Source organism: Moschus berezovskii, chromosome 1 (genome assembly GCF_049115385.1).
Source record: "Moschus berezovskii isolate FMDL1 chromosome 1, NW_MosBer_1.0, whole genome shotgun sequence".
In the NCBI taxonomy this organism is placed as follows: Eukaryota; Metazoa; Chordata; class Mammalia; order Artiodactyla; family Moschidae; genus Moschus; species Moschus berezovskii.
In genome coordinates this window covers 85,656,462-85,684,414 of record NC_142460.1, presented here as the reverse complement: position 1 = coordinate 85,684,414, position 27,953 = coordinate 85,656,462, and the positions used below count along the sequence as shown (strand labels likewise).

General features: G+C 41.2%; 1 protein-coding gene across 4 annotated transcripts; it reads right to left on the bottom strand.

Annotated features, from left to right (window-relative positions):
• Positions 1-10: 10 nt before the first annotated feature.
• POGLUT1 (protein O-glucosyltransferase 1) lies at positions 11-27,239 on the bottom strand. 4 transcript variants are annotated; one of them, XM_088837250.1, is made up of 12 exons: positions 27,081-27,239; positions 26,254-26,344; positions 25,957-26,052; positions 24,536-24,679; positions 19,697-19,832; positions 15,193-15,314; positions 9,497-9,556; positions 7,983-8,082; positions 6,219-6,277; positions 5,005-5,172; positions 4,223-4,279; positions 11-3,636 (listed from the first exon to the last, which is right to left on the bottom strand). In XM_088837250.1, the coding sequence occupies exons 1-12, from the start codon at positions 27,163-27,165 to the stop codon at positions 3,480-3,482; spliced, it is 1,275 nt and encodes a 424-aa protein (XP_088693376.1). In that variant the 5' UTR covers positions 27,166-27,239; the 3' UTR covers positions 11-3,479. The 4 variants fall into 4 exon arrangements, with proteins under 4 accessions (XP_088693376.1, XP_055288387.2, XP_088693365.1 ...); XM_088837246.1 differs by lacking the exon at positions 25,957-26,052 and adding an exon at positions 3,711-3,877 and having other exon boundaries at positions 3,505-3,636; XM_055432412.2 differs by lacking the exon at positions 25,957-26,052 and having other exon boundaries at positions 12-3,636.
• Between the last annotated feature and the right edge of the window lie 714 nt (positions 27,240-27,953).

Genomic DNA, 27,953 nt, shown 5'->3' with positions numbered 1-27,953 from the left:
GAAAATCATTCCTTGTGTTATCCAAGTATCTCACTTTACTCAAATAAGCTCAGTTATTCTCTTTTCTTGAAGAAAAGTGTGGCTCTCATCTGTGAGAAGGAAAGGGTAAATTTGGAATTCAGTTAGTATTAACAAAAAACCACAACAACAACTTTCAAAAGTTATGGAGATAAAAAATTATTTTCAAAACCATACATTTTATACGTCATTACACCCATCTTTATATCATCTATACCGAGGTAAACAAATACATGTAAAATCTGAATAACATCTGCTGTACTTAAATACAAATGGTCTTATTAACTCTTCAAAGGACAGATGAGAATTTGCATTGATCCAATTCTTACAGTCTTATCCAATCCCTCTTGAAGCCAATGGCTGGGCAGTCTGTAAACAGGATTGAGTTAAGCCTACTGTCCCCATCTATCCATCCATCCTTCCAGCATTGTTCTGTGCATTTTTCTGTGTGACACTCTGTGCTGGATAATGGAGAAACTGGGCTAAGTAAAACATGATTCCTACCCATCAAGAAGATCATAGGGAAAAAAAAAGCTCGCAGGAGAAACAGTCAAATAACTACAGTAGTGTGATGTCATATAATACAGGCTTGAAAAAAATATGATAGCCTCTAACCGCCTAGAGTAATGAAAATAAGGAGTCTGAGATAATGCTTGAGTTGGAACACTTCCAGGGAAATGCACCTTCAGCTGCTAATCCAAGGATGGAAAATTTTGCTCTTAGTTTTGTTGTTCAGTCGCTAAGTTGTGTCTGACTCTTTGTGACCCCATAGACTACAGCTTGCCAGGCTTCCCTATCCTTCACCACCTCCTGGAGTTTGCTCAAACTCATGTCCATTGAGTCCGTGATGCCATCCAACCATTTCATCCTCTGTCACCCGCTTCTCCTGCCCGCAATCTTCCCCTGCATCAGGGTCTTTTCCAATGAGCTGGCTCTTTGCATCAGGTGGCCAAAGTATTGGAGCTTCAGCATAAGTCCTTCCAATGAATATTCAGAGCTGATTTCCTTTAGGATTGATTGGTGTGATCTCCTTACCGTCCAAAGACTCTCAAGAATCTTCTCCAGCAACACAATTCAAAAGCATCAATTCTTTGGCAATCAGCCTTTTTTATGTTCCAACTCTCATATCTATACATGATTACTGGAAAAACCATAGCTTTGACTGTGTGGACTTTTGTTGGAAAAGTGATGTCTTTGCTGTTTAATACTCTATCTAGGTTTGTCATAGCTTTTCTTCCAAAAAGTAAGTGTCTTTTAATTTCATGGCTGCAGTCAATATCTGCAGTGATTTTGGAGCCCAAGAAAATGAAGTCTGTCACTGTTTCCATTTTTCCCCCATCTATTCACCATGAAGTGATGGAGCCAGATGTCACGATCTAGTTTTCTGAATGTTGAGTTTTAAGTCAACTTTTTCACTGTCCTCTTTTACAAAAACCTTGTGGCTCAGCTGTTAAAAGAATTTGCCTGCAATGCAGGCGACCTGGGTTCAGTCCCTGGGCTGGGAAGATCCCCTGGAGAAGGGAAAGGCTACCAACTCCAGTATTCTGGCCTAGAGAATTCCATGGACTGTATAGTCCATGGCATCACAAAGAGTCAGACACAACTGAGCAACTTCCACTCCACTTTCACCCTTATCAAGAGGCTCTTTAGTTCCTCTTCATCTTCTGCCATGGTATCATCTGCGTATCTGAGGTCGCTGATATTTCTCCTGGCAATCTTGATTCCAACTTGGAACTCATCCAGCGTGGCATTTCGCGTGATAGAAATGCCTTCTATGATAACTGCATAGAAGTTATTAGTAATAAGCAGGTTGACAATATATAGACTTGACATACTCCTTTCCCAATTTGGAACCAGTCTGTTATTCTATTTCTGGTTCTTTTGCTTCTTGACCTGCATTTAGGTTTCTCAGGAGACAGGTAAGGTGGTCTGGTATTCCCATCTCTTTAAGCTTTTAGTTTAGTCAGAAGAAAATTAAAATAGAATGATAATATTTAGCAGGACCTCCTATTCATAAGGCAAAACCACAGTACAACTCAGAAATCTGGATGTCTTATTGCCAGATTTATAGCACCTCAGGACACAGTCCCCATAAGTTTTTAATACTCAAAGACAAAATTCAATTTTAAACATTTGCCCTTTTCTATGCAATGATCTTAACAGAAAGTCCTCTAAGAAGGTCTATAGGCGTATAGTTTTGTGAAAGGGAGTTTAAATGGCCAAATGCATCTTTCATAAATGGAAATACAGTCCCTGATTTTAAATAACCAAATCTCACATTTACTAATTTTGGAACCAGTTAATACCAAACAGTTCTTAAGAAGCAAAGGAAAAGAGTTGATTTCTCAATGGAAATTTTGGGCCTAAAGAACAAGGATGGTTCTGAGTCATTGGACTACATGGGTTTTAATCTAAAAGTTTTTCTTCATTTTTGACTATGTTAGGGAGCATATCCTGAGATTAAACTACTATCCAAATGTCTTTTTCAAAAAAGAAAAAGGAAGCACTCCAACAGGATGTGCACTAAACAGGCATCTCCTGTGTAAGTAAGTGCTAAAGTTGAATGCTCTAAAACTCCCAACTTGACACCATTTCACACATGAAGACTCCCTGAGATCCCTGCAAGCGAGGACTGCTGCCAACTCAAGGAGGAAAAATATTAAGCGTGCGTGAAGAATGAGGAAGAGTTGTTGTTTTATGCACAATTCCTTTAAAGAGTAAGGACTATTTTCTAAATTTATCAAGAGGTTTTTAATCACTCTTTTTTGAAAGAGAACATAAAGGATGTGAAGGCACAAAAAGGAAGCTGAAATCCAACTGCAATGACTACTCATGCAATTGGCCCCTTTTTACATGGCTTTATAGAAACCTCCTGAGTACCAAAGAGTTTATGCTTTTACAAAAGAAAGCTCCTACACTGTTGCATGGCACACTACTGCTTCCTTAGACCTTCCAGAAAATAATCCCCAAGTATCCTTTACAAACCCTAAAGGGCTTTCCACATTAAAATACTGCAAAAGAGATCAAGTGTAGAATAACTGCAGAACTGTGGTAATGAGTTGTACTAGTTTCATATGAGTGACTTTCTACTCAAAAGAATGAGACAAAGGGCGTCACCCCACGGGCACAGTCAGTTTCACAGTGTGGACATACACATATGGATGATCTGAGGCACAAGCTGTGATTGGTCCTAAGAAGATGAAAGGCAGAATCAGGTTCAAAACCCACATCTCACGATTTCTGGTCCTTCTTTAGCAAAGATGTTGAGCAACTTCCTAATTGTATTACACACAATTTGGATCTTTCTTCACAGCTGCTCCTGGTACAGCATGATAAGGAAAACCAGATATCTGACTTGGTAACGGTATCCAAGGTATAGGTGTCACATTCACAGCAAGCTTCTCACCATAGGATATCTGAGGTCTGATGCCATAGAGAGGACTATGGCCCGATCATGACTACTAGAGTTCAGTTTTCAAAATTTTGGGAACAATCTGATCGTAGCCTTTCCTTCTTGTTACGTTATAGGACAGGAATTTAGAGTATTCGGTCAACAGGTTCTCCCAGTAACAGGTGATGTCATCCATCTTTAAGTGGTTCAGAATAAACTGGTTTCCCCTAGAGACAAGATTAACAAGAACAGTTAAAGCGTGACATTTAATAAAACTAGTAGCTTACATTTGAGTACTTACCTGTGCCGAGCACTGTTCAGAATACTTCTTGTAAATTAACTCTTTGATCTTCAGAACCAACTCTACAGCCATCATATCTACTGCTGCTGCTGTGTCGCTTCAGTCGTGTCCGACTCTGTGTGACCCTACGGACAGCAGCCCACCAGGCTCTCTGTCCACGGGATTCTCTAGGCAAGAATACTGGAGTGGGTTGTCATTTCCTTCTCCATAATACCTACTATACACGTGCATTTGGAAATAGACATTTTTTTTTCTCTTAAAAACAAATATATAAAGAGCTAATCCTCAGAAAGGGTACTTGAACTACTTCAAAGATTTCAGTCTAACTCTACAAAGGATGGGCTTGGTACATAAGTGAACATGGGGTTTTCCCCAGGACAGCTTTGACTCTAATTATCTCTGTACAATGAGGCTGACATTCAGATAGCACCATGGTAACAGCATTCTTATGACTTTAGCTTGGGAAAAGTAGGAATGATTAAAGTGGAAAAAGAAAAATGAACAGAACTTACCTTTCAGCAATTTCTTGAGCTACATCATCATTTGCTTTTACAAACTGCAACAGCTCCCTAGAATGGAAAGAATTATTAGGTTTTGAAATACAGACCACGCTCATTAGTACTAGTACTAAGCAGAGAGATCACAGACTGAGGCCTGGAGTTAATCTTTAGATATATGGATGTTGGCTTTTTTTAAAAGTAAAGCTATCGGGTCCTCACAGGATCAAAACAACAACAAAAAAATTACTTTGCACATAGGCTAAACAATCTGTTGTAGTTTTGGAACATATTTGGGAAAACAGAGAAATGTTCAATGATACACACCAAAAATCAATCGTGAAGAAAAAATTTCCCTCCTGTCTCACTCTGGTCCCCACAAGAGGGCACTGAGCTTACATTTCTGGCCCTTCTCCACATGACGTTCTAGCTCTTCCATCATGAGAGGAAATTTGCCTTCGTTTCACTGAGGTCAGTTCTCACACTGTATCTGAAAATCCTTTTGATGATATAACATGATTGAATACCTGTATCTATTTAGTCTTTGGGAAGTGCTTTTTCACTGCATACTATCTGAATGTTACATTTTGAATCAGCATTAGAGCACTTAAAAAATTAAATCCCACTCAGTCTAGTTGGATAATAATGCAATACTATCTTTGAAAACCAAAATTTTTTTTTTTTTAAGAAGCTTTCAGTGGAAAAAGTCATTAGGAGTAAATATCTTGAATGGCTGGGGACTTAAGAGGCAGACTGTGGGAGTCATCAGAGACTCTGCTTGAGGAATGGCTGCTTACTGGACGTTGGAGAGGTCTGTTTTTACTGGGACATAGTGAACCCATGGCTTCAGCTGTGGGTAGAAGAATTCCAGCCACTCGTCACCAACATGGAAAACAAGTGAACCACACAGAAAGAGGTGTTTGAACCGGAAACTTGCAGCGACACCCCGAAAATTAAACAAATACCTGGAAGAGAGAGAGCAAAATATACTTGATACTATATTCCTGCTACCACACATGACTTTTTTCTTATCTTCTCATTTCCCCTTTTATTACCGTCTCTTCTTTCTCTTTCCACTTTCAATTTTCAAGGACCCATCAACATGGCCCTGTGGAGTTTCCATAAACTCCTTGCTGTTCCAGGGGTTAGAGCCTGTTCCTGGGAATATCAGCGTGAGGGGGAAAGAGAACCACTTTCTCCAGGCAGAGACAGAGCCAGCAGCTGGGTGCTGGGCAGAGCGGATACAAGGCTCAGTGGAAAACAATATCTCACCCTTTGTTTACAAGTTTTTCTAGGCCTAAAGTCTCGACCTCATAATGGTCCCCCCACAAAGCCTGTTTTTTCCCATAGGGTTCCCTATCTGGTCAAAGGTACGCCCTGTTCCCTGTTTCTTCTTAAGAAGTCTGGAGAAGACAACCAGGCATGCCTAATCAATCTTCAAAGAAATGCCCCCTGGAAAATAAAGCTAATAACTAAGAACATTTTCTTTTCAGCATTTCTGGTACCTGTCTCCAACCAGAGCTGCTTCTACTCTGTAGTTCCCACTTCGCAGTGTAATCACCATTCATTTCTCTGAGTATTCCCACTGCCCACCTCCTGACCTTGTTTTACCTTCATCTCATTCTTAGTCTTGGCGTTTAAATATAATACATTAGTTACATATGCCTCATTCATGTTGAACCTTAAAATATTTTTATTAACTTAATAAGTGACTGATCTAACTTCAGCTCTTGGTGGTGTGGGGTGCAGAGAGGGGACCCCATCCCTTTGACTGTGGGCATGCAGGCTCCCTGGAAGCAGGGACCACTGGCCCTGTTTCATTGTCTCTGCAGTTCCCAAAGAACCAGTCCAGAGCTTTGTGCATAGCAGGCTCTCAATAAACAGTAACTAAATGAATTAATGTGACCTTCACAAACCCCAGCTGGACCCCAGTATTAAAATTCTCACCCAGAGAAACTATTCCAAAAGCAATAGGGAAAACCAGAAGAGTCAGGAGTCCTGGCAATCTTACTTGTATTTGCAGTGATCCACAAGATGGACATCCTTAGTGGCTGGCTTTCCCAAGGTATCCTTTCAGGGAAAAGGAAGTTGTTAGTATTAGCAGCAGGAGCATTTACTGAAGACCACTGTGCATCAAGGGTCACTGAACAATTTCATCAACATGACCTCACTGAAGTCTCAGAATGCACAGCCTCAGGAGGCAAGACTGTCTCACTTTATAGATGAAGCAGCCGAGGCTTTGAGAAGTTGGGAGACTTGCTCAAGGTCACACAGCCGTAAGTAGAAGAGCCTGGGCTTTAACTTGGTCTGTGTGATTTTAGAGTTTAAGCTCCCCTGGGGCCATGTGACTCTTCCTCTGCACTCAGGAGGTCATGGCCTACAGCACAACTCACTCTGTGTAAATCATACGGCAAAGGAGGTTACAAACGGTGGCTGGTAGGCTTAGAGGTGTAGCCCACACACAAATTTTTTTGCACTTGCAAAGTATTTGAAAAATAAATATTCAAACCTCTGCCCAGCATTTGTAAGTGGCAGGATACTTCTTACAGAAACCCAGATTTCCACTTTTCTTGGGAAAAAAAAAAAGGAGGATTTGGCCAAAAGAGCTCCTAGTCTCCTTGGAAGAAGCGACTGCACCTTCAGTGCTCTCTCCTGCTCACTACTGCAGCCCCCGGGGGCATCAGAGTCCGAGACCCCTGTCCCCTATCCATAGTCCAGCCACCTTAGCAGATGGTGAGGGGAACAAGTCATGCTTGCTTCTGCAGCCTCCCACAGTAGATGCTGTCATGAATGGATACATCTTTTCATATTTTTATTTTTTAACAAAATTTGTTATACTGCATTTGCTTCTGTTTGAATTAAATGATCATGTGTACATGCATCTTTACTTAGTATTTCTTAGTTTTCACTTAGTTTTTCTGACAAGAAGTTTAAACATTTTCTCCTATCATCCTCAAATGGTATATGGAAATTTCAGATGAGGACATTTACAACTTAAGGGTCTTTGAATAAGGCAAGAAAGAGTTAAGAGGATAGAGATGGGACTCTCAACCAAAGAAGCCTGTCATTGCTTGTTTCACCTTAGAATCACTTGGGGAATTTTAAACAAATGAAGATGTCTATACACCATTTCCAGAGACTCTGATTTATTCTATTAATTTTTAAGCTCTCTGGTTGGATTGTATAGTTGAGAACCAATGGTTTAAACCAGATTTTGGCAAACTTCGCGCCCATAGGCCAGATCTGGGTCACTGCTTGTTTTTGTACACAACCCATAAACTAAAGTTATTTTTACCTTGCTAATGGCTGGAAAAAATCCAAAGGACAATATTTTTATGATGTGGGAAAATTTTATGAAATTCAAATTTCAATGCCCTAAATAAGGAACATTTATTGGAACACAGCCATGCTCATTTGTTTACATACTGTCTACGACTGCTTTCACACTGCAGTGGCAGTGCTGAGCAACTACAACCCAGACTATAAGATCTGAAAAGCCTAAAATAGTTACCATCTCGCCATTTACAGAAAATGTTTGTGACCTCTGGTTTAAACCTTCAAAATAATACAAAATATGAGTCATAATAAGGGCCCAGAAACACAACGTGAGTTTGAAAAAGAATAATTTACACATATACTAATTTCAGTCCATGGAACGTTCTCAACATTCATCCCACCACTGGGAGAAAACCTAATGTGAAGTTCTACCCAGGTGCAATGTTCTTGGAGTGAGAATGTTCACTGCTGTAGCTCTAGTCAGATGATTGGTGATTACTTTCATAGATTTCCAGGCCTGGTTTTTGGTGTATTCTGCATCAACAAGTTTTGGGTCTTTCCGAGACAGAAGAATGAGAGGATCTCGTTCTGGACTTGTCCTATAAAAGAAACACATGACGTAGAACTTCGTGTCCTACACCATAAGACCACTCCCAATCGCTGAAAGGTAAGCAGTAAACAGACCCAATGCGATGACCACACGCACAGAGGAACAACTCACTGGTTATTTAATAGAAAAGGAGGGGGATACTAGATCCTGCAGCATCGAGGTGGTCCTGGCTGTTTGCCACTGTACACTTCAGGAAAGGAGAGTATTTGGCCCTCTCTGCTTGCATCTAGTCTTTAGGATTATGTTATTCTGGGTACTACAGCCACATCCCAGGAATTATTTCCCTTTTAGAAGCTTCATGTAACCTCTAATCACTGATACTCATAGCTGTGTGACTAGATAATCACCACTCACCAAAACAGCTACATTACCTTTGTTGGGTGTGCTCTGTAAAACCCAGTATAACGTTTAAATTAAAAAAAAAAAAAAAAAAAAACCGAAGGGCTAAAACACCTGAAAACTTATTGTAGAAAAAGTCCTACTTATGGTTCTAGTAGCAGATGACGTTGACATTTGAGGGGTCATGGACTCCCTGATAACTGTGGATACCCTCACTACATATCCCCATATAACTTCAAGGAGTTTCTAAAAGTCTTGAAGTCCACATATAGATCCCAAGTTAAGAATCTGCAATCTGAAGATCTGAGAACCAGAGATACTGACAAGCAACCATCAGCAGTGGTTGCTGGGCTCATTTGCACTCTGAAGTCCACCACCAAGTGAAGAGAGAGTGTGACCTCTGACAAGGACACACTAACAAATCTGCAAAACTCTCTCCCTTCACATGCTCCTTGGTATTCATCTATCCAACAGATACTCATTGTGCATCTACAAGGTGGGTACTGTTCTCAACAGCGGGGATATGGAGCTGAACAACATGGACTCAGTCTTCCCCTAACCTTTCTGTTTTCGCTCTACCTTCCTTCCATGTGTATCTCTCAATTTTCAACAGTTTCAGTCTGCGCTTCCATCACTATTTGGCAGCCACATGGTCTGATGAAAAAGGCAATGAGAAGAGCTAGTGATGGTTCCTGCTCTGCCATTAAGTGGCAGATAGTCTGTGAGCACAATCATAAAGTACTCCCAGGAAAATGCAATCTCTCAGGCCAGAGGACAGCTCATTGTTCTATTCAGCATTAAATAATTAAAGCCCATCACACTCGTCACACTTTGTAAATGTCTGCTGAATGACTGGACAGATGAACTTTACTTCTTTGAATTTCAATTCAGCTAAAAGTGATTTGGCCAATAATTTGGGGTCTTCTCTAGCCTAAAATTCTGTGGTTCTATGTCTTTTTCTTAGTTATCTTAGTTTTCTCTTTGAACTAGAGTTTCCCACACTCTCAAAATTTTACACATTAGCCAGACGAGTATCTTTGTAAAATATCAGAAAGTATAATCACCTTGATCCTCGGAAATATGCTGTGGAATTTTTCTTTTTCCATGGCCACTGTGCAGCTGACCTAAAAACAGATTTCATTAGTTTCTGTGTTTCTTCCTTAACTATATAAAGATGTGTTTGAATCATTTCTAAAGCTTAGCTGAGAGCTTTACATTTTAAAGTAAGTCTGACCCAGGCTACTCAATTCACTAGCAAAATAATGCCCAAAACCCTTCAAGACAGGCTTCAACAGTACGTGAACCAAGAACTTGCAGATGTACAAGCTGGATTTAGAAAAGGCAGAGGAATCAGAAATCAAATTGCCAACATCCACTGGATTATCAAAAAAGCAAAGGAATTCCAAAAAACATCTACTTCTGTTTCACTGACTATGAAGTCTTTGTGTGGATCACAAACTGGAAAATTCTTAAAGAGATGGCAATATCAGACCACCTTACCTGCCTCCTCAGAAACCTGTATGCAGGTCAAGAAGCACATCAAGGCTGTATATTGTCACCCTGCTTATTTTAACTTCTATGCAGAGTACAACATGCAAAATGCCAGGCTGGATGAATCCCAAGCTGGACTCAAGATAGCCAGGAGAAATATCAACACCTCAGATACGCAGATACCACTCTAAAGAGTCTCTTGATGAGGGTGAAAGAGGAGAGTGAAAAAACTGGCTTAAATCTCAATATTAAAGAAACTAAGATCATGGCATCCAGTCCCATCACTTCATGGCAAACAGATAGGGGCAAAGTGGAAACAGTGATGGATTTTCTTGGGCTCCAAGATCACTGTGGACAGTGACTGCAGCCATGAAATTAAGACACTTACTCCTTGGAAGAAAAGCTATGACAAACCTAGACAGCATATTAAAAAGCAGAGACATCACTTTGCCAACAAAAGTCCATATAGTCAAAGCTGTGGTTTTTCCAGTAGTCACGTACGGATGGGAGAGTTGAACCATAAAGAAGGCTGAGTGACGAAGAACTGATGCTTCTGAATTGTGGTGCTGGAGAGGACTCGAGAGTCCCTTGAACTGCAAGGATATCAAACCAGTCAATCCTAAAGAAAATCAGTCCTAAATATTCATTGGAAGGACTTATGCTGAAGCTCCAATACTTTGGCCACCTGATGTGAAAAGCGGCTCACTGGAAAAGACCCTGATGCTTTGAAAGATTGAGGGCAGAAGAAGGGGATGACAGAGGATGAGATGGTTGGATGGCATCACCGACTCAGTGGAAACAAGTTTGAGCAAACTTTGGGAGATAGTGGAGAACAGGGAAGCCTGGTGTGCTGCAGTCCATGGAGCTGCAAAGAGTTGGACACGACTTAGCGACTGAACAACACGGCTACTCAAAAGAAAAAGCTCTAAATTACATTATGTTCCCTTTTATTATTACTTTATCCTCTGGAGATGCTAGCTAGCAATATGTGCAAATATACTGCTTGGTTAATAAGTTAACATTGAAAGAAAAGTTTCCCAAAGTAAATGACATGTTTGCTGCTAAGTTGCTTAAGTCGTGCCCGACTCTGTGTGACCCCATAGACGGCAGCCCACCAGGCTACGCTGTCCCTGGGATTCTCCAGGCAAGAACACTGAAGTGGGTTGCCATTTCCTTCTCCAATGCACGAAAGTGAAAAGTGAAAGTGAAGTCGCTCAGTTGTGTCCGACTCTTCACAACCCAATGGACTGCAGCCTACCAAGCTCCTCCGTCCATGGGATTTTCCAGGCAAGAGTACTAGAGTGGGTTGCCATTGCCTTCTCCAAATGACATGTTTAGGGCTATTTAATTCAGTACAATCAGGATTTCTTCCTTACTTTAAGCAAGAGTCTAGAGGATGAGATGGTTGGATGGCATCACCGACTTGATGGACATGAATTTGAGCAAGTTCTGGGAGTTGGTGATGGGTAGGGAAGCCTGGCATGCTGCAGTCCATGGGGTCACAAAGAGTCAGATACAACTGAGCGACCGAACTGAACTGATAAAATTACTAGGCAACAATAACTGCAGAAAAATATCAGATACCGAATCAAAGGCAAGGAAATAAATCACTTCCTGAAGTATCATCAGATTTAGTCTGATTTTGCAAAGCCCTCAGGTATCCTCAAACTGTACTTAGTGCTCCATAAGACCAAGTCCCCGAAATTCAGTTCTCAATACCTGTCACCACAACCAGCTTCCCTTGCTGAAACTGCTAGCCTACAGATACATCATTCTTTTTTTTTTTTTTAAACACCAAAAACATTTTGTATTGGGGTACAGCCAAATAATGTTGTGATAGTTTCAGGTGACGGATGCATCATTCTTAACTTACTTTGTGGGAACTCTTCACAGAAGTTTTTGCAGCATCTTTCTCTGAAAAAGGAGGGGGTCAGACTGAAATGGAGTTCATGAGGGATTGGTGAGCTGTTTGCTATAATGGAGAAACACTTTGCACATAAACTTTTCAGGTAGAGATACTGTTCAGATACAAACAGTGTCCCATTCATCACTCATTTTCTCTTAAATGAGCCAGTCCTCCATATTTTCCTGGCTTATCTTCCAGTTCTTTCTCACTGGATCATCTTTACCTGATTCTCCAGTCCAACAATTTCTTGCTCTGTCCCATACTGCCTCCTAACAAGTCAGAACTACTGTAGCACTAGGAGGGTGGGGGTGGCTCCTAGGTGGTACTACTGGTGAACAGCCTGCCTGCCAATGTAGGAGACATAAGAGATGCAGCTTTGATTCCTGGTTGGGATCAAATATAAACATATATATATATAAACACACACACACACACATATATACACACACACAACTCATTCTTATAACCTTACAAGATGGCTTTTATTACCCCTACTTTACACAGTCAACGCCTTTAAGAGGCTAAGCAATTTGCCCAGCTAGTAAGGTTTAAATCCACAGTCCCTGTTTTTAAGCCCTACTCTACATTTACTTTCCATTCATGCACAATATCCCATTTTATAGCCATGTCATAATTCACTCCATTCCTTATTGGTGAGCTTTCAGGTAGTTTTAAACTTTCTACTTTAAGCGACAACACTGAAGTGAATATACCTGTATGCACATTTTTGCATACTTGTTTAATTATCTTCTCAGGATAAATCTTGAAGTAAAATGGCAGGGTCAAAGGATATACACATTTTACATTTTGATATACTGCTCAACTACCCAACCAAAATTACTGAAATTTTGAGTATAAATTTCCTTAGTCCCTGGGAAAGCTGAATTTAATATAGACAGACTTGAACCATGTATCATGTTTTCCCCCTCCCTCATTTTTCCCACCCACCTATCCACCCCCTCAGAAGACCCATGTTAGGATTTTTGTCGTTGGGCAAGCACTAACACTGGTGCTGCCCCAGTTCTTTTTTATAACCCTACTCCTCTGCTGACAGTACAGTGAATTCTTTAAATCCACAGCGACACTGAATTCTACAGGGTGAAAAGTAAGTCAATGGGGACAAACTCCCAGAAGAGTATAAAGATGGAAACACACCAGGAAGACACCCGTGCAGATTAGCAAACAGATTACTAAAGTTTCAAGGTAAGAAATGAAATCATGAGGCTAGAGATTCTGAATGGAGGGCTCTAAAATTGTAATTCTAAGATCATGAATAAATTCAGCTCAATAATAAAAGGTGAAGGTATCAAAAGAAAGACATATTAACGTAAGTTAGATTTCTAAAACATATTCTATCTCCCTAAAAATTGCTTATTAGTTTGCAAACGGTAAAAGAGTAACTACACAGTAAAAGAAAAGGATAGACTTAAGAGTTGTTGCAGATTAAAACAAGTTAAAGGCACATAAGGACTAAATACAACTCAAGATGCTGGACTGGATCCTGTATCTGAGAAGAAATGTGTCTTATGGAACATTGTTATGACAATTAAATGTTGAATTAACATCGTTTCCTGTATTTGATAACTGCAATGTGGTTATAAAGGGAACACTCTCGCTCTTAGGAATTATGCAGCAAAGAATTAAGGGGTACAGAGCCATAAAGTATGCAACATACTCTCTAATAGTTCCGAAAACAGGAAATCATGCAAATATTACAGATGCAGCCTACACATACATTGAAGGACAAAATGAATTGGTTATTATCTGATGGAATACCATGCAACTGTTTAAAACAATGAGGCAGTTTCCTATGTACTGCAGCAGCAGCTGCAGCTAAGTTGCTTCAGTTGTGTCCGACTCTGTGCGACCCCATGGACAGCAGCCCACCAGGCTCCTCTGTCCACAGGATTCTCCAGGCAAGAATACTGGAGTGGGGTGCCATTTCCTTCTCCACCTATGTACTGACATGGAAAGATTTCTAAGACACACCAATAAGTGGGGAAAAGTTGCCTAGGTGGGACACACTGATAAATTTTTATAAGCACACACAGTTTTCACATTCAGAAAACAGTTGTTTTTAAAGAGATTTTAAAAACAAAGTAGATGTTCAGCAGGTGGGAAAAGAGCTACAAAAAGAAGAGTGTGAAAGGGTAAGCACCTCAGGCAAGCACCTGAGGGGAAAAAAAGAATTAGAAAACTCAAGTCTATTAGAAAACTAGTCAATTAGAAAACTAACTTGGTGAAAAAATGTTAACATTTTTATTTTTCCCTCTCTCAAAATTATGTTCAAAATGAAATGCTAAATAAGAAACGACAGTCTCACAGTCTGGCGGACACAGGAAATATTAACTAATGGAGACGATAATGCACTTGGAAACCTGGATTTCAGGCCTAAATTGGTTCCTTGACCAAAGTCACTTAACCTCTCTTGAGTTTGCATTCCCTCATCCCTGAAAGAAAAAGCTGGACAAGAACAATGAAGTATGATGCCAAGTTATCTTAAAAAATAGTTTCCCAATTATACCTACTGAATAATTGACTTGTTTATCTAACCAGTGGCTCTAGCTGACAAAGAGGACTACAGTCCTACATGCTTCTCCAGAGAAGGGATGTTCTCTTCACCTCATTTAAATATGTAGTCACACTTAATACAGGTGATAGATATTTGTGAAAATGAAGTTGAATTAAATTATTGCTTTCTCTACATCTGAGAGAAGAACTAGAAAGACTGTGTTTCTAGAAGTTTACTAATTAGGTACCAATGTTGTTTGGATCATTAATGTAAAATGTAGCTAGGTAAGAAATACCTACAGCTTGATGAATGAGACAAACTAAATTCTAAAATGATGGCAGGATGCAGACAACAGGCCAAGGCAGGTTTCAATCCTCAGTTAGAGAGGATCTGGAATAAGCTTGAACTTGAGATGTCTATGGAACATTTATGCCCACCCCATCCCTGCCTGAAGAACTCTGCTCTTAATTATAAAGTACATTTATGTTCTTCCAAGTAATTTTCTATCCTTCTCCACAATATGATCATTTATTCTTTCCTACTTATAAAAGGAATTCACTCTTAAAGAATCTTAAAAGTATAGAAAAATTTAAAGAAGAAAAAAAGAGGCTTCCATAATCCCTCCCACAGAAGCACTGCTGACATTTTAGGGTAAGTTCTTTTGCTCTTTTTCTATGGATGTGTAAATACTTCCATGCACATATAAAATTGCTTATGCTAAAAAGTTGTGTTAGTTTTTGTCTTTTAGCTTAAAAGTTAGTCATTTTAGAGAAAATAATTGTTTATACTTAACTATTTACTTCAAGATGACCCAAAAAGAGGAGCAAATAAAACCTCTCTAGAGGACCTACCTTACCAGATCTTCCCTGAAGAGGTCCCACCGTCCAAGACCCATAGGATATATTGGCCAAACAGCGGGTCCTCCTTCCCAAAATGTCCAAGCAGGATACATGATATCATGGTACTCTGATGTCTTCAACAGAAACAGAGAGGTTATTTTATATCAGTCTTGGAGCAGAGGAAGCAGCAGCAAACTTCACTCATGTCACGGGATCTGGAAAAGGCCTTGCCCCTGTATTATACCATCAAAGACATATCCAAGTCTAAACTCTGGATGCTAAAAGGCAAAAATGATCATAGGTTAAAATTCATGGGCTGACTGAATCCCGGAATATGAAATCATACTGTCAACTTTTCCAGTTCCCAAAAGTTCTGTATTTCTAGAAGACATATACTGTTGGAGGTTTTAGTTTAAGGAAACAATATACCCAATTCTGAATGATCACATAGCTTTCTTATCTTTTAACTGATATCATACTTGGAGTGTATACGGTCCTCAGTTCAGTTCAGTCGCTCAGTCGTGTCCAACTCTTTGCGACCCCATGAATCACAGCACACCAGGCCTCCCTGTCCATCACCAACTCCCGGAGTTTACTCAAACTCATGTCCATCGAGTCGGTGATGCCATCCAGTCATCTCATCCTCTGTCGTCCCCTTCTCCCTCCGCCCCCAATCCCTCCCAGCATCAGGGTCTTTTCCAATGAGTCAACTCTTGGCATGAGGTGGCCAAAGTACGGGAGTTTCAGCTTTAGCATCAGTCCTTTCAATGAACACCCAGGATTGATCTCCTTTAGAGTAGACTGGTTGGATCTCCTTGGAGTCCAAAGGACTCTCAAGATTCTTCTTCAACACCACAGTTCAAAAGCATCAATTCTTCGGCACTCAGCTTTCTTCACAGTTCAACTCTCACATCCATACATGACCACTGGAAAAACCATAGCCTTGACTAGACAGACCTTGGTTGTCAAAATAATGTCTCTGCTTTTTAATATGCTATCTAGGTTGGTCATAACTTTCCTTCCAAGAAGCAAGCGTCTTTTAATTTCATGGCTGCAATCACCATCTGCAGTGATCTTGGAGCCCCCCCAAAATAAAGTCTGGCACTGTTTCCACTGTTTCCCCATCTATCTCCCATGAAGTGATGGGACCAGATGCCATGATCTTTGTTTTCTGAATGTTGAGCTTCAAGCCAAACTTTTCACTCTCCTCTTTCACTTTCATCAAGAGGCTTTTTAGTTCCTCTTCACTTTCTGCCATGAGGGTGGTGTCATCTGTATATCCAGTTCTTAATTATTTAATAGGTAAGTCTTTTAGGCACGCTAGTAAAGTTACGCTCAAAATAAATTCTCCAAGCCAGGCTTCATGTGAACCGTGAACTTCCAGATGTTCAAGCAGGTTTTAGAAAAGGCAGAGGAACCAGAGATCAAATAGCCAACATCTGCTGGATCATGGAGAAAGCAAGAGAGTTCCAGAAAAACATTTATTTCTGCTTCATTGACTATGCCAAAGCCTTTGACTGTGTGGATCACAATAAACTGTGGAACATTCTGAAAGACATGGGAATATCAGACCACCTGACCTGCCTCTTGAGAAACATGTATGCAGGTCAGGAAGCAACAGTTAGAACTGGTCATGGAACAACAGACTGGTTCCAAATAGGAAAAGGAGTACGTCAAGGTTGTATATTGTCACCCTGCTTATCTAACTTATATGCAGAGTACATCATGAGGAACGCTGGGCTGGAAGAAGCACAAGCTGGAATCAAGATTGCCGGGAGAAATATCAATAACCTCAGATATGCAGATGACACTACCCTTATGGCAGAAAGTGAAGAGGAACTCAAAGGCCTCTTGATGAAAGTGAAAGAGGAGAGTGAAAAGTTTGGCTTGAAGCTCAACATTCAGAAAATGAAGATCATGGCATCTGGTCCCATCACGTCATGGGAAATAGATGTGGAAACAGTGTCAGACTTTATTTTTTGGGGCTCCAAAATCACTGCAGATGCTGATTGCAGCCATGAAATTAAAAGACGCTTACTCCTTGGAAGGAAAGTTATGACCAACCTTGATAATATATTAAAAAGCAGAGACATTACTTTGCCAACAAAGGTCCGTCTAGTCAAGGCTATGGTTTTTCCCGTGGTCATGTATGGATGTGAGAGTTGGACTGTGAAGAAAGCTGATCGCCGAAGAACTGATGGTTTTGAACTGTGGTGTTGGAGAAGCCTCCTGAGAGTCCCTTGGACTGCAAGGAGATTCCACCAGTCCATTCTAAAGGAGATCAATCCTGGGTGTTCATTGGAAGGACTGATGCTAAAGCTGAAACTCCAATTACTTTGGCCACCTCATGCAACGAGTTGACTCACTGGAAAAAGAGTCTGATGCTGGGAAGGATTGGGGGCGGGAGGAGATGGGGACAACAGAGAATGAAATGGCTGGATGGCATCACCGACTCGATGGACATGAGTTTGAGTGAACTCCGGGAGTTGGTGATGGACAGGGAGCCCTGGCGTGCTGTGATTCATGGGGTCACAAAGAGTCGAACACGACTGAGTGACTGAACTGAACTGAACTGAAGTCTTTTAGGAGCAAGAATTAGGAAATACAATACAATCCACATATTAAGAGTGTGGGCTCTTGAGAAAGATTATCTGACTCCACCTCTTTCCAACTCTAGGCAAGTTACTTAATCTTCCTACGTTTCAGTTTCCTTATCTTTATAACTAGAGAAATGATAATATCAATAATAGTATCTATCTAACAGGCTTGCTTTAAATATTAAAAGAGTTAATACATGTAAAAAACTTAGAACAGTGACACATAGTAAATACTCAATAAGTGTTAGTGTTACCTAATACTGTGGCACTTCTGAGTTCATACTGGTTGGTCAATAAGTTCTGAGTTATTTTTTATTTTTCTTTTTTGATCAGGGTCAAAAGTACTGATGGGCAGAAAGGGGGTAGGGGTATTATCCCACACCTTTTGAAAAAAGTTTGAAACCATTTGAAACCTTTATATGGTTACTTCTGTTAAAACTCTGCCCACTGAGAAGCCTCTAATTCTACTGTCTTCCACTGGAATTACATATGGAATATGCTGTTTGCCTTCTTTCAAATATTTAAAAAATGGTATGTGATTCATCAAGCACCTCAGGCATAACAGCTGCTCAAAAGAAACTGCATACTTATTATAAAGCTGCTACTGCTGCTAAGTCACTTCAGTCGTGTCCGACTCTGTGTGACCCCATAGACGGAAGCCCACCAGGCTCCCCCGTCCCTGGGATTCTCCAGGCAAGAACACTGGAGTGGGTTGCCATTTCCTTCTCCATTATAAAGCTAACAGACTAAAATCTCTCCCTGGCAAACTAGGAGTTATTGGTTTAAAAAAAAGGGGCAGGGCCAAGGAATTAAAGATGAAAGGAAAGTTAGTATACTGATGATCATACTTCATTATCCACAGAAAAAAACAAATAAATAAGAAACATAAATCCTTACTGACTTACATGGGAGCCTCTATCTGTTCTTCTGAGAGGGCTTCATGACAAATAACGGGACCAAGCACTTTTGAGAATTGAGGCTAAACCATGGGAAATGCAACACAATGTGGCCTCACCCCACTTGCAACACAGGAAATAAACAAGTCTAAAGAGAAAGTAAACTCTGATAAAGAAAAAGCAGGGATAAAAAGTCCCTCTGCTTTAGAGACACCAAATCAGAAACAGAGTTCCTTTTCTCAAAGTCCACAGGGTTTTCCCAAACCTACTCTTCTCCCATAGAATTTTCCATCCACTCTCTTCTAGCCTCCCCTATCCCTGCCCCCAAGTTCTTTCATATTTAGTCTCTAGGGAATGAAGGCCCATTCCTGCTAACACACCATTTGCAAGAACCTGAGCACTAAGATATTAACTGTGCCCTATTCTCCAGGCCCACAAACATGTCCTAGTACTCCTATCTCTCTGTAACTAGACTCAAAGATCACCCCTCATATGTCCCTCTCAGGTATCTCAGGCCTATCCCCTCAATGCACTGTTTGGGTGCAAACTGTGTGGTTATTTGAGCACCTTTAGTCTGACCATTAGCCTGGCTAGGACCCTGGGATACAGTGGCCAGATAGATGATACCCAATAGCACGGGTGATATATACACTGTAGGAGCTCAACAAATATTTTTGTTGAAAGTCCATGAGCTTTCCTGGGTCACTCTCTCCCATGCTCTGCAGGTTCTCTGAACCCCACCTCCAGCGTCTTAAGAGATTCCTCAGGCCTCTCTCATTCCTCACCCTCCACCCTGAGCCCTAGCTAAGATCCCAAGCAATCATACTCATCACTTACAGGTCCTCACTTCCTTCTCCTCAGTCTTATCGTTCAATGACTGTGAAGCTAACAAGGACACAGACCCGCTTTGGGACCTCAGGCCTCATCTTCAGCATCACCCATTAGACTCTGCCACATTCAGTCATCTCCTGCTTATGCCCTAGACCACCCTCCATCCCCTCAGACAGCCCTTCCTGTACTTACCTTACTGAAGGAGAAGATTGGAATGGCAGGCTCCATCCATTTAGGAACCTGAGGATAATCTCGCACATTGATCACCATCTCCATGTCAGGGAGGCGCCCAATAACTTCCAAAATAAAGTGTTCAACACCACTACACCTGTCAACCAGAAATACCATAGCTTCACCAGAGCAGTGCCTGCTCTCAGACAAGGCAGGGTCCCACTGACACTTTCAAGGTAAGATAAGCCAGCATTCAGATCACTGGCCTCCTGCAAAGTGTCCTGAGAGCAATGCTTCTGAAAGGACTATTCCACTCTTTCATGTGGTGCAAGTTATCTTTTCTGGCTAAGCTTCTCCAGTTTACAATAATAAAATTCTCCAACTAGATCATCCTAAGTTTGATGGGAATGTTATTGCTACTCCTACCACTTCCTCTCCTCTTTTCATTTCCAGCATTTATTTCTCCTACATGGAATAGTTTAATTAGTAAGCAAGATGTAAATTTTGATAGGAACTGGAAAAGCTGATTTTCTAATTGTGTCCCCTGGGCTTTGTGTCTCACAAGGACATTATTTTTATTTCCACCATAACTAACTCTCATAGTTTATGAGGAAGGATAAAGAACCTTTCATTACCTTCAACCTAAATACAGAACATTCTCAAGAGCAGTTTTGCAAGCCAGAAAGAGTGCCAGGTACATAATCACAAAGATTGTAACATAGCTTTCAGAACAGATTTTCTAAAAGGATTTCTGGAAAGAAAGTAAGTATACACTGAAAGCTAACTTTCCTGCCCCATCCTTGAGGTCCGGACCAGCACAGTACTGGTAGCAACATTCCAAGGTCTGACCAAAATTTTCTGGCAGCGTGATAATGACTGATTTATATATAGGGTGATAACTACATATTAATATAAAACGTGATAACTAAATATCAATCGTTCATAAACATAAGAAAAGATGATCAACTGTACTACTAACAAATAAATGCCCGCAAAGCCAAAATTATAAAAACAGAGAATAAAATGGTGCTTATCAGAGACTGGGGAAGGAGGGGATAGGACAGATGTTGTTTAAGGGAACAAACTTACAAGGAGCAATAAATAAGCCATAGGGATCTAATGCACAATGAAGTGAATATAGATAACAAAATGGTATTACAATGATCAAACTTAAGAGACTAGAATTTAATCATTTCCACTACTAAAAAAGAAAATAATTATGTAACATGATAGAGGTGCTAATTATTGCTACAATAGAAAATATATAAAAATAAACTTATCAGATTAACATGTTATACATCTTAAATTTACACGTTATATGTTAAATATATTTCAACAAAAAAGTATCAACATGACAAAAGAAAAAAATCTAGTGAAGCTACATGCTAGTTTCTACCAATCAGACTGTCAAAGATCAAAAAAGCCTGATAATACATAGTGTTACTGAGTGTGTGAGGTCTATTCTGAGCATGTGATAAGAGGATGGTGAATGTGTAAACACAACCTCTTTGGAGGACAATTTGCTTCTATTTATTGAGATTTAAAACCACTTTACTCGCCTAATTAATTTTACTTCTATACTGTAGATATATTTACAAGGGCTTCCCAGTTGGCGCTAGTGATAAAGAACCCACCTGCCAATGCAGGAGACCCAAGAGATGCGGGTTTGATCCCTGGGTCAGGATGATCCCCTGGAGGAGGAAATAGCAACCCACTCCAGTATTCTTGCTTGAAGAATCCATGGACAGAGGAGCCTGGAGAGCTATAGTCCATGGAGTCACAAAGAGTCAGACACGACTGAAACGACTTAACATGAGTGTTCAAAAGTCTAAGTTCAAGAATGTTCACTGCAGCATTGTTTCCATTAGTCAAAAATTAAAGGAGAGAGATGGGGAATAATTAAGCATCCATTGATGTAGGACTGAAAAAAGAAATCCATACAATGGGTTTTTTATGCTGCTATGAAAGAGCTCTCCATGTACTACTCCTATGGAACAATTTCAAAATCTATTATGGAAAGGAAAAGTAAGTTGCAGAACAGAAGATACGCATATTCTGGTTTGCCGATGAATCTAGAAAATTGTATATGCAGATTATTTCTGGCAGGATATACAATAAACTTGCGATTGTAGTTGTCTCTTGAGAGGAAGACTCAGGGACTAGTGGTATAGTGGAGGGCATCACTGTATATACTTTTGAGTTAACCAAATATTTTACCATGTGCATATAAATACTCCTTTGATGTTAAAAAAATGACTAGTTACAAAGTTTAAACAGTGTATTATTATAGTACATTTACATGTTAACAGCTAAAACATTTGCTATTTTCATCCACACCTGGCTTTTAAAATAGCACTCTATTGCATACTGCATGATTCTATTTATATAAAACTCAAGGAAATAATCTATAATGAAAGAAAACAAATCAGTGGACACCTGAGGACGGGGACAAGACAGGAGGAAGGCATGACAGGGAAATGGGGAAAGAAGGGCCACAAAGGTGCACAAGGTAACTTTTGTAGTGACAGATAGGTTTATTATCTTGGCTACAAATATATATATATATATATATACGAGATACATATATGTATCAAATTGTACACTTTAGATACGTGCAATTTATGTCAACCATACTACACTAAAGCTATTATTTAAAAAAATACCGTTATTCCCTATCTTTGTTTTTTTTTTTTTTTTAGGAGGAAGTGCAGGGTCTTTTTTATTTTATTTTATTTTTTTGAAATGATGCATCTTTGAAATGATCCTATCTTTGAAATGATGCATCTCTGGGGTTAATTAGATGGTGCTCTAGTTCCTTAGCAAAATCTTTCAGCTCATCCTTGAAATGCTGAGTTTACATGTCCCTTTGTTCAGAACTGAATACTTTAACATCACTGATAATTCTCAAACTGGGTGAATTAAAAGTATCTAGACCTAGAAAGATACTACTTTTGGCCAGATAAAAGTCTGAGATATTACACAACTGTGTCCATTTCATTAAGGATGCTGGTTCTAAATATTTCCTTTTGTTTCTCTTTCATTTAACTCTCAATTCTTTAGCTGTGTATGTAGTTGGGGTAGGGAACTTTTAATGTATTAGAACTCTATTTTATTGCCAATGAAAGGTCCCATCCTCTCTTACGAATATTTCTAAGAGCTCAAGATTCTGACCACAATGCTCTGGAGTCAGGAATAAGAGCTATGTGCCTTGCAGAAACTTCGGGAGCACAATTTAATTTGACCTGGAGATTGTTCAGGTAACTATCAAACACTGAAAAACCTTTTAAAGTCCAAAAAGATCTATATTCATATTTTCTGTCTCATTTGTAGAAATCACAAATTCCTCTATACTCATAATTTGTAGTTAAAGTCTCTACTATTGCTCCAAATAATGAAACAAATGTCTATTTAAAATATCTCAATGATCTTCCCCACTACCACTTTACTTGCCCCTGATACTTGAAAACCAAAATTGTGATTACCTCAGAATATGGGATATTAAATGATCTTTATATTTTTCTGTTGTTGTTTTTACGTATTTTTGACAGTGAAAATACACTAATTTGTAATGAAGTTATTGTGACAAAATATAAATCCTTGTGACCAAATAGATGCATGTTTTTTACAATACTGCTCATTTATTTTACTTGTAATGACATATATCATTTAGAAAAAAAGATCTCAGTAAGGGAATACTCTGCCTTCTGGGTTTTGTACTTTGTAATTTTATAAAGATATGAGGTTTTTTTTCCTAAAAAAAGAACTCCTGGGAATTCCCTGGTAGTCCAGTGGTTAGTACTCTGAGCTCTCACTTCACTTCCCCAGACACGGACGGGTTCAATCCTATTTGGGAAACTAAGATCCCACAAGCCATGCGGCTGTGCCAAAAAACTTTTTTTAAAGTCTCGAACAAGGAAGGTTTATTATTTGTTGTAAATAATGCTGCCTAAGGGCAATTTCCCGGAGAAGGCAATGGCAAGCCACTCCAGTACTCTTGCCTGGAAAATCCCATGGATGGAGGAGCCTGGTAGGCTGCAGTCCGTGGGGTCGCTAGGGGTCGGACTCGACTGAGCGACTTCACTTTCACTTTTCACATATTGGAGAAGGAAATGGCAACCCACTCCAGTGTTCTTGCCTGGAGAATCCCAGGGATGGGGGAGCCTGGTGGGCTTCCGTCTGTGGGGTCACACAGAGTCAGACACGACTGAAGTGACTTAGCAGCAGCAGCAGCAAGGGCAATTTCCAGGCTCAGTCTGGGACCCTCCCCATCAGCCTTTAGCCCACTGATAAGGAACTTCAGCTCTCACAGCTAAAGTCCTGCCTAGCATGGCCTGTGTAATCTGCAGCCCTAGTTATTTCTCTTGCCTTTCTGCCACCTTTCTTCGAATAGTTGGTATCTAGAACAATAGCTGTCCCCTGACAATCATCGCTTCTCCTTCAACCCAGCTCACTCACACTAGTTAACATTAGCCTGTGTCCTGCAGCCGCTGCTACATCTGGAGAAGGGGTAGAGCCACATCCAGTACAACTAGTGATGTGCCCCAGCCTTACAAAGAGAGAGGAGACAGATGTCACTATTGTGTGGTCCTGAAATGTGAGGGTGTACTTGTTAGTCCCTTTAATTGGACTCTATATTAGAGTGTCAGTTGCTCAGCCGTGTCTGACTCTTGTGACTCCATGGGCTGAAGCTCACCAGGCTCCTCTGTCCATGGAATTCTCCAAGCAAGAATACTGGAGAGGGTTGCCATTTCCTTCTCCAGGGGATCTTCCCAACCCCAGGATTGAACCTGGGTCTCCTGCATTGCAGGTGGATTAAGTAAGCAATAAGGTCAGAAGATATATGTACCTTATAGCTCTTACCTTGAGGGGAACATGCAGTCACTTTCTCGGTATAATCTGTTCTTAATGATCTGATAGTGGGTCCCGAGCTTCCGTCTGACTACCTCTGCCATCATCTTCCTGGAGATACCTCCTCGGAAAGGAGTTAGATCCTCTTCTAGGACACTGGAAAGAAGGGGAATCATCAAGGAAAGCAGGCCAAGAGAGGGGTGCCATCCCACCTCTTCCTATCTGTAGGTCTGGGCTTAGTATTAGAGAGTAGAGTAAGCTTCAGGAAAGAAGAGGGAGCGGGAATGAGCAACCTCTTTCCCAGAGGCACCACAGGTAACCTAAAATAATAACAGCAAAGCAACAAAAAGGAAAAAGCAAGCCAGTATCGAGTACCTCTTCCCCCTCCCTCCACCTGGACTGCCCCTCCCTTGCCCGATGCATATTCCTCCCCAATACTCACGTCACACCTGTGTCCTCCCGGTCACTGCAGTCCCCCTGACCTTTCCTTCTCTGAATCCCACAGAAGGCACAGTTTATACCTTACAGCTTGAAACCGAGTCTTATGCTCTAGCCTGTTCGGCACATACTCTAGCAGTATGTGTCACTGACAGGAGTAACTAGGAATTACACTATTTTGTATCCATTTTAAGGCTTGCTGCTGCCGCTGCTGTCAAGTCACTTCAGTCGTGTCCGACTCTGTGTGACCCCATAGACGGAAGCCCACCAGGCTCCCCCGTCTCTGGGATTCTCCAGGCAAGAACACTGGAGTGGGTTGCCATTTCCTTCTCCAATGTGTGAAAGTGAAAAGTTAAAGTGAAGTCGCTCAGTCGTGTCCGACCCTTAGCGACCCCACGGACCGCAGCCTACCAGGCTCCTCCATCCATGGGATTTTCTAGGCAAGAGTACTGGAGTGGCTTGCCATTGCCTTCTCCGTTAAGGCTTGCTACAAACCAAGTTTTCAGTAAGTATCACAGGCATCAGGTGAATTTTTGGGGGAATTATAAAATAATGAACATAATGAGGAGTTAAAGGACTCGGTTATCTAACTGATAAGGAATCTGATATCTAGAGAAGTGACTTGGATCTGAGACCCGAATCTGACACTAGAATGTAAGTGATTTCAAAGTAATCTTTCTACCATCACACTCTAGCCTTAATTTGCATACATTAAAAGATAACCAACAGGAAACATAATTTGATTCATTTAGAAATATGTTCATTCCTTCAGCAATATTTACGGAGTACTTACTGAGAGTAGGGCTTCCCTTGTGGCTCAGCTAGTAAAGAATCCGCCTGCAATGTGGGAGACCTGGGTTCGATCCCTGGGTTGGGAAGATCCTCTGGAGAAGGGAAAGGCTACCCACTTCAGTATTCTGGCCTGAAGAATTCCACAGACTGTATAGTTTAGGTGGTTGCAAAGAGTCGGACATGACTGAGCGACTTTCACTTACTGAAAGTCAGCACCAGGAATACAACAGCGAATGTAGGACATATGCCTTGACCTCAGGAAGCTTCCAGTCCAGTGGGGAATGCAAACAGTTACATTCCTACAGAGATTTAACAGGCAATGCTGAGACCACCTGGGCCTACACTATCCCAGGGTTTTCTTATTCCCTAGAAATCAGAAAACCACCTCAGGGACCCTGTCTGCTCTCTGACCACTGCAACCAAGATCTCTTGGGGATTTTAGGGGATTTCCTCCTGACAAGATCTAAATTCTTAAAGATGGGTGAAAGAAAAGAACTTACCCACGGTAACAGCTGCAGTTTGGACTTGAACACGGTTCGTAATTCTCCAAAGCCCTGTTAATTTGGTCAATAAATACTTTCCATTTTGAACCTTCAAAAAGTGAAGAAAATGAAGGTTAACAAAACACCCCTGAGTATTCTTATTCACTAGCAGCAGGTAAGTAGAATCCACAGAAAGCCAGAAGTTTTATGAGACAACCCTTTTTCCGTCCCACTGGTGGAAATGGACAGCCAGGAAGGATTCATTCTACAATTCTCTAGCTCTCAGGTCAAGTCTGCTCCTCTACTCTGGCTGCCAGACATCCAAGAAAGGGGAAAATTTTCAAGCTTAATGCCTGGCCTTCAGAAGGTTATGGATAAATTGGTCACACAGATTCTCAGTTTTTACTAATCAAAGTGAGCCCGATAAAGAGGATCGATTAAAAGCCACAGGAATTAACCCTCCTTTCATCTCTTCAGGCAGTGGACTAAGAACACTACAGAAACACACAGACATACGAATTACCCCCAGTGTGTCTTAGGGAGGTGCAAGGTAGCCAGGCGTAGGCCATACCCGCTGTGGGCATGCCCTCCCCTACCCGCTATCGCTCTGCATTCTGCAGGATGGGTTACTCTCCAGGGTTCTGGGCAGAAGCAGCAGCGCCTGACACCCAGATGCACTCTCTGCTCCGAAGAGCCGCCGTGCCCGCTGCCCAGCTCTGCGCCGCTGCGACCACAGCACGAGAGGGGCGCGGGCAGCACGGGAAAGCCGGGGGCGCGCAAGAGCGTCCCGGAACGCGGCCACACCTCCAGCCCCAGCGGTGGGCCCGGCCCTGTCCAGAGCGCACCTGACTCCTTCTCGCTGCCCGGCACGCGGGGCAGGAGTAGCAACAGCAGCCACAAGCAAAGCTGGGAGGGCGCCCCCAGCTCCATCGCCTGCCGCCCAACTGAGGAGTCCGGGCTGCTGCGCGGACGGAAGCGGAGCCCCTCACAAAGATGGCCGAGGAGCCGCACCACGTGGGCGGAGCGCCGCCCGGCGCAGTGACGGCAGAGCGCCGCCCGGCCCCCCGGTCCCGGCCAGCCGCGCCGCTTCTCTGGGAAGGCGGCGCAGGCAGTCAGCGCTGAACTGCCCGTTTGTTTAGAGCTGAACTCGCGCTCTTTATATATATATATATATATATATGCATCTCTCAGATAAAATTGAATCCCAGGAGAGAATGAATAAATGGTACCCCGGGGGAAAATGTCTCATATTTGTCCTTTACATTCTATAACATCTTGAAAACATCTTATTCTCCGCAGCCAAAAAACTGAAAGCCAAAAAGGAAACATTTTTTTCACCCAAAGATTTACAGTTAGTGGCACAACCCGGGCGAGCAGTTCTTTCCACGGCCTCAAACTGCTGCTTCTTTTTTTTTTTTTACTAAATAGCATAGATTTGAGCACCTGAATGTCTACAGTACTGTTAGACCTCAAATAATTGCAAATAGTATATAGCACACGTCTCTTTGTAATAGCAATTTATAACAGTCGGGGTGACTCCAAAACAAAACAAAACAAAACAACGGAGGACAACATTATCCTGTAAAGTGTAGGCATATACAGTGATCATACAGTTGCAAGTACGTATCCATTGTGTAAAATGTGCACGGTGACACCCTAGGCTCTGTGGAAATACAAAATGAGATCTGTGCCCTGAAGGAATTTAGATCTAGTAGGCA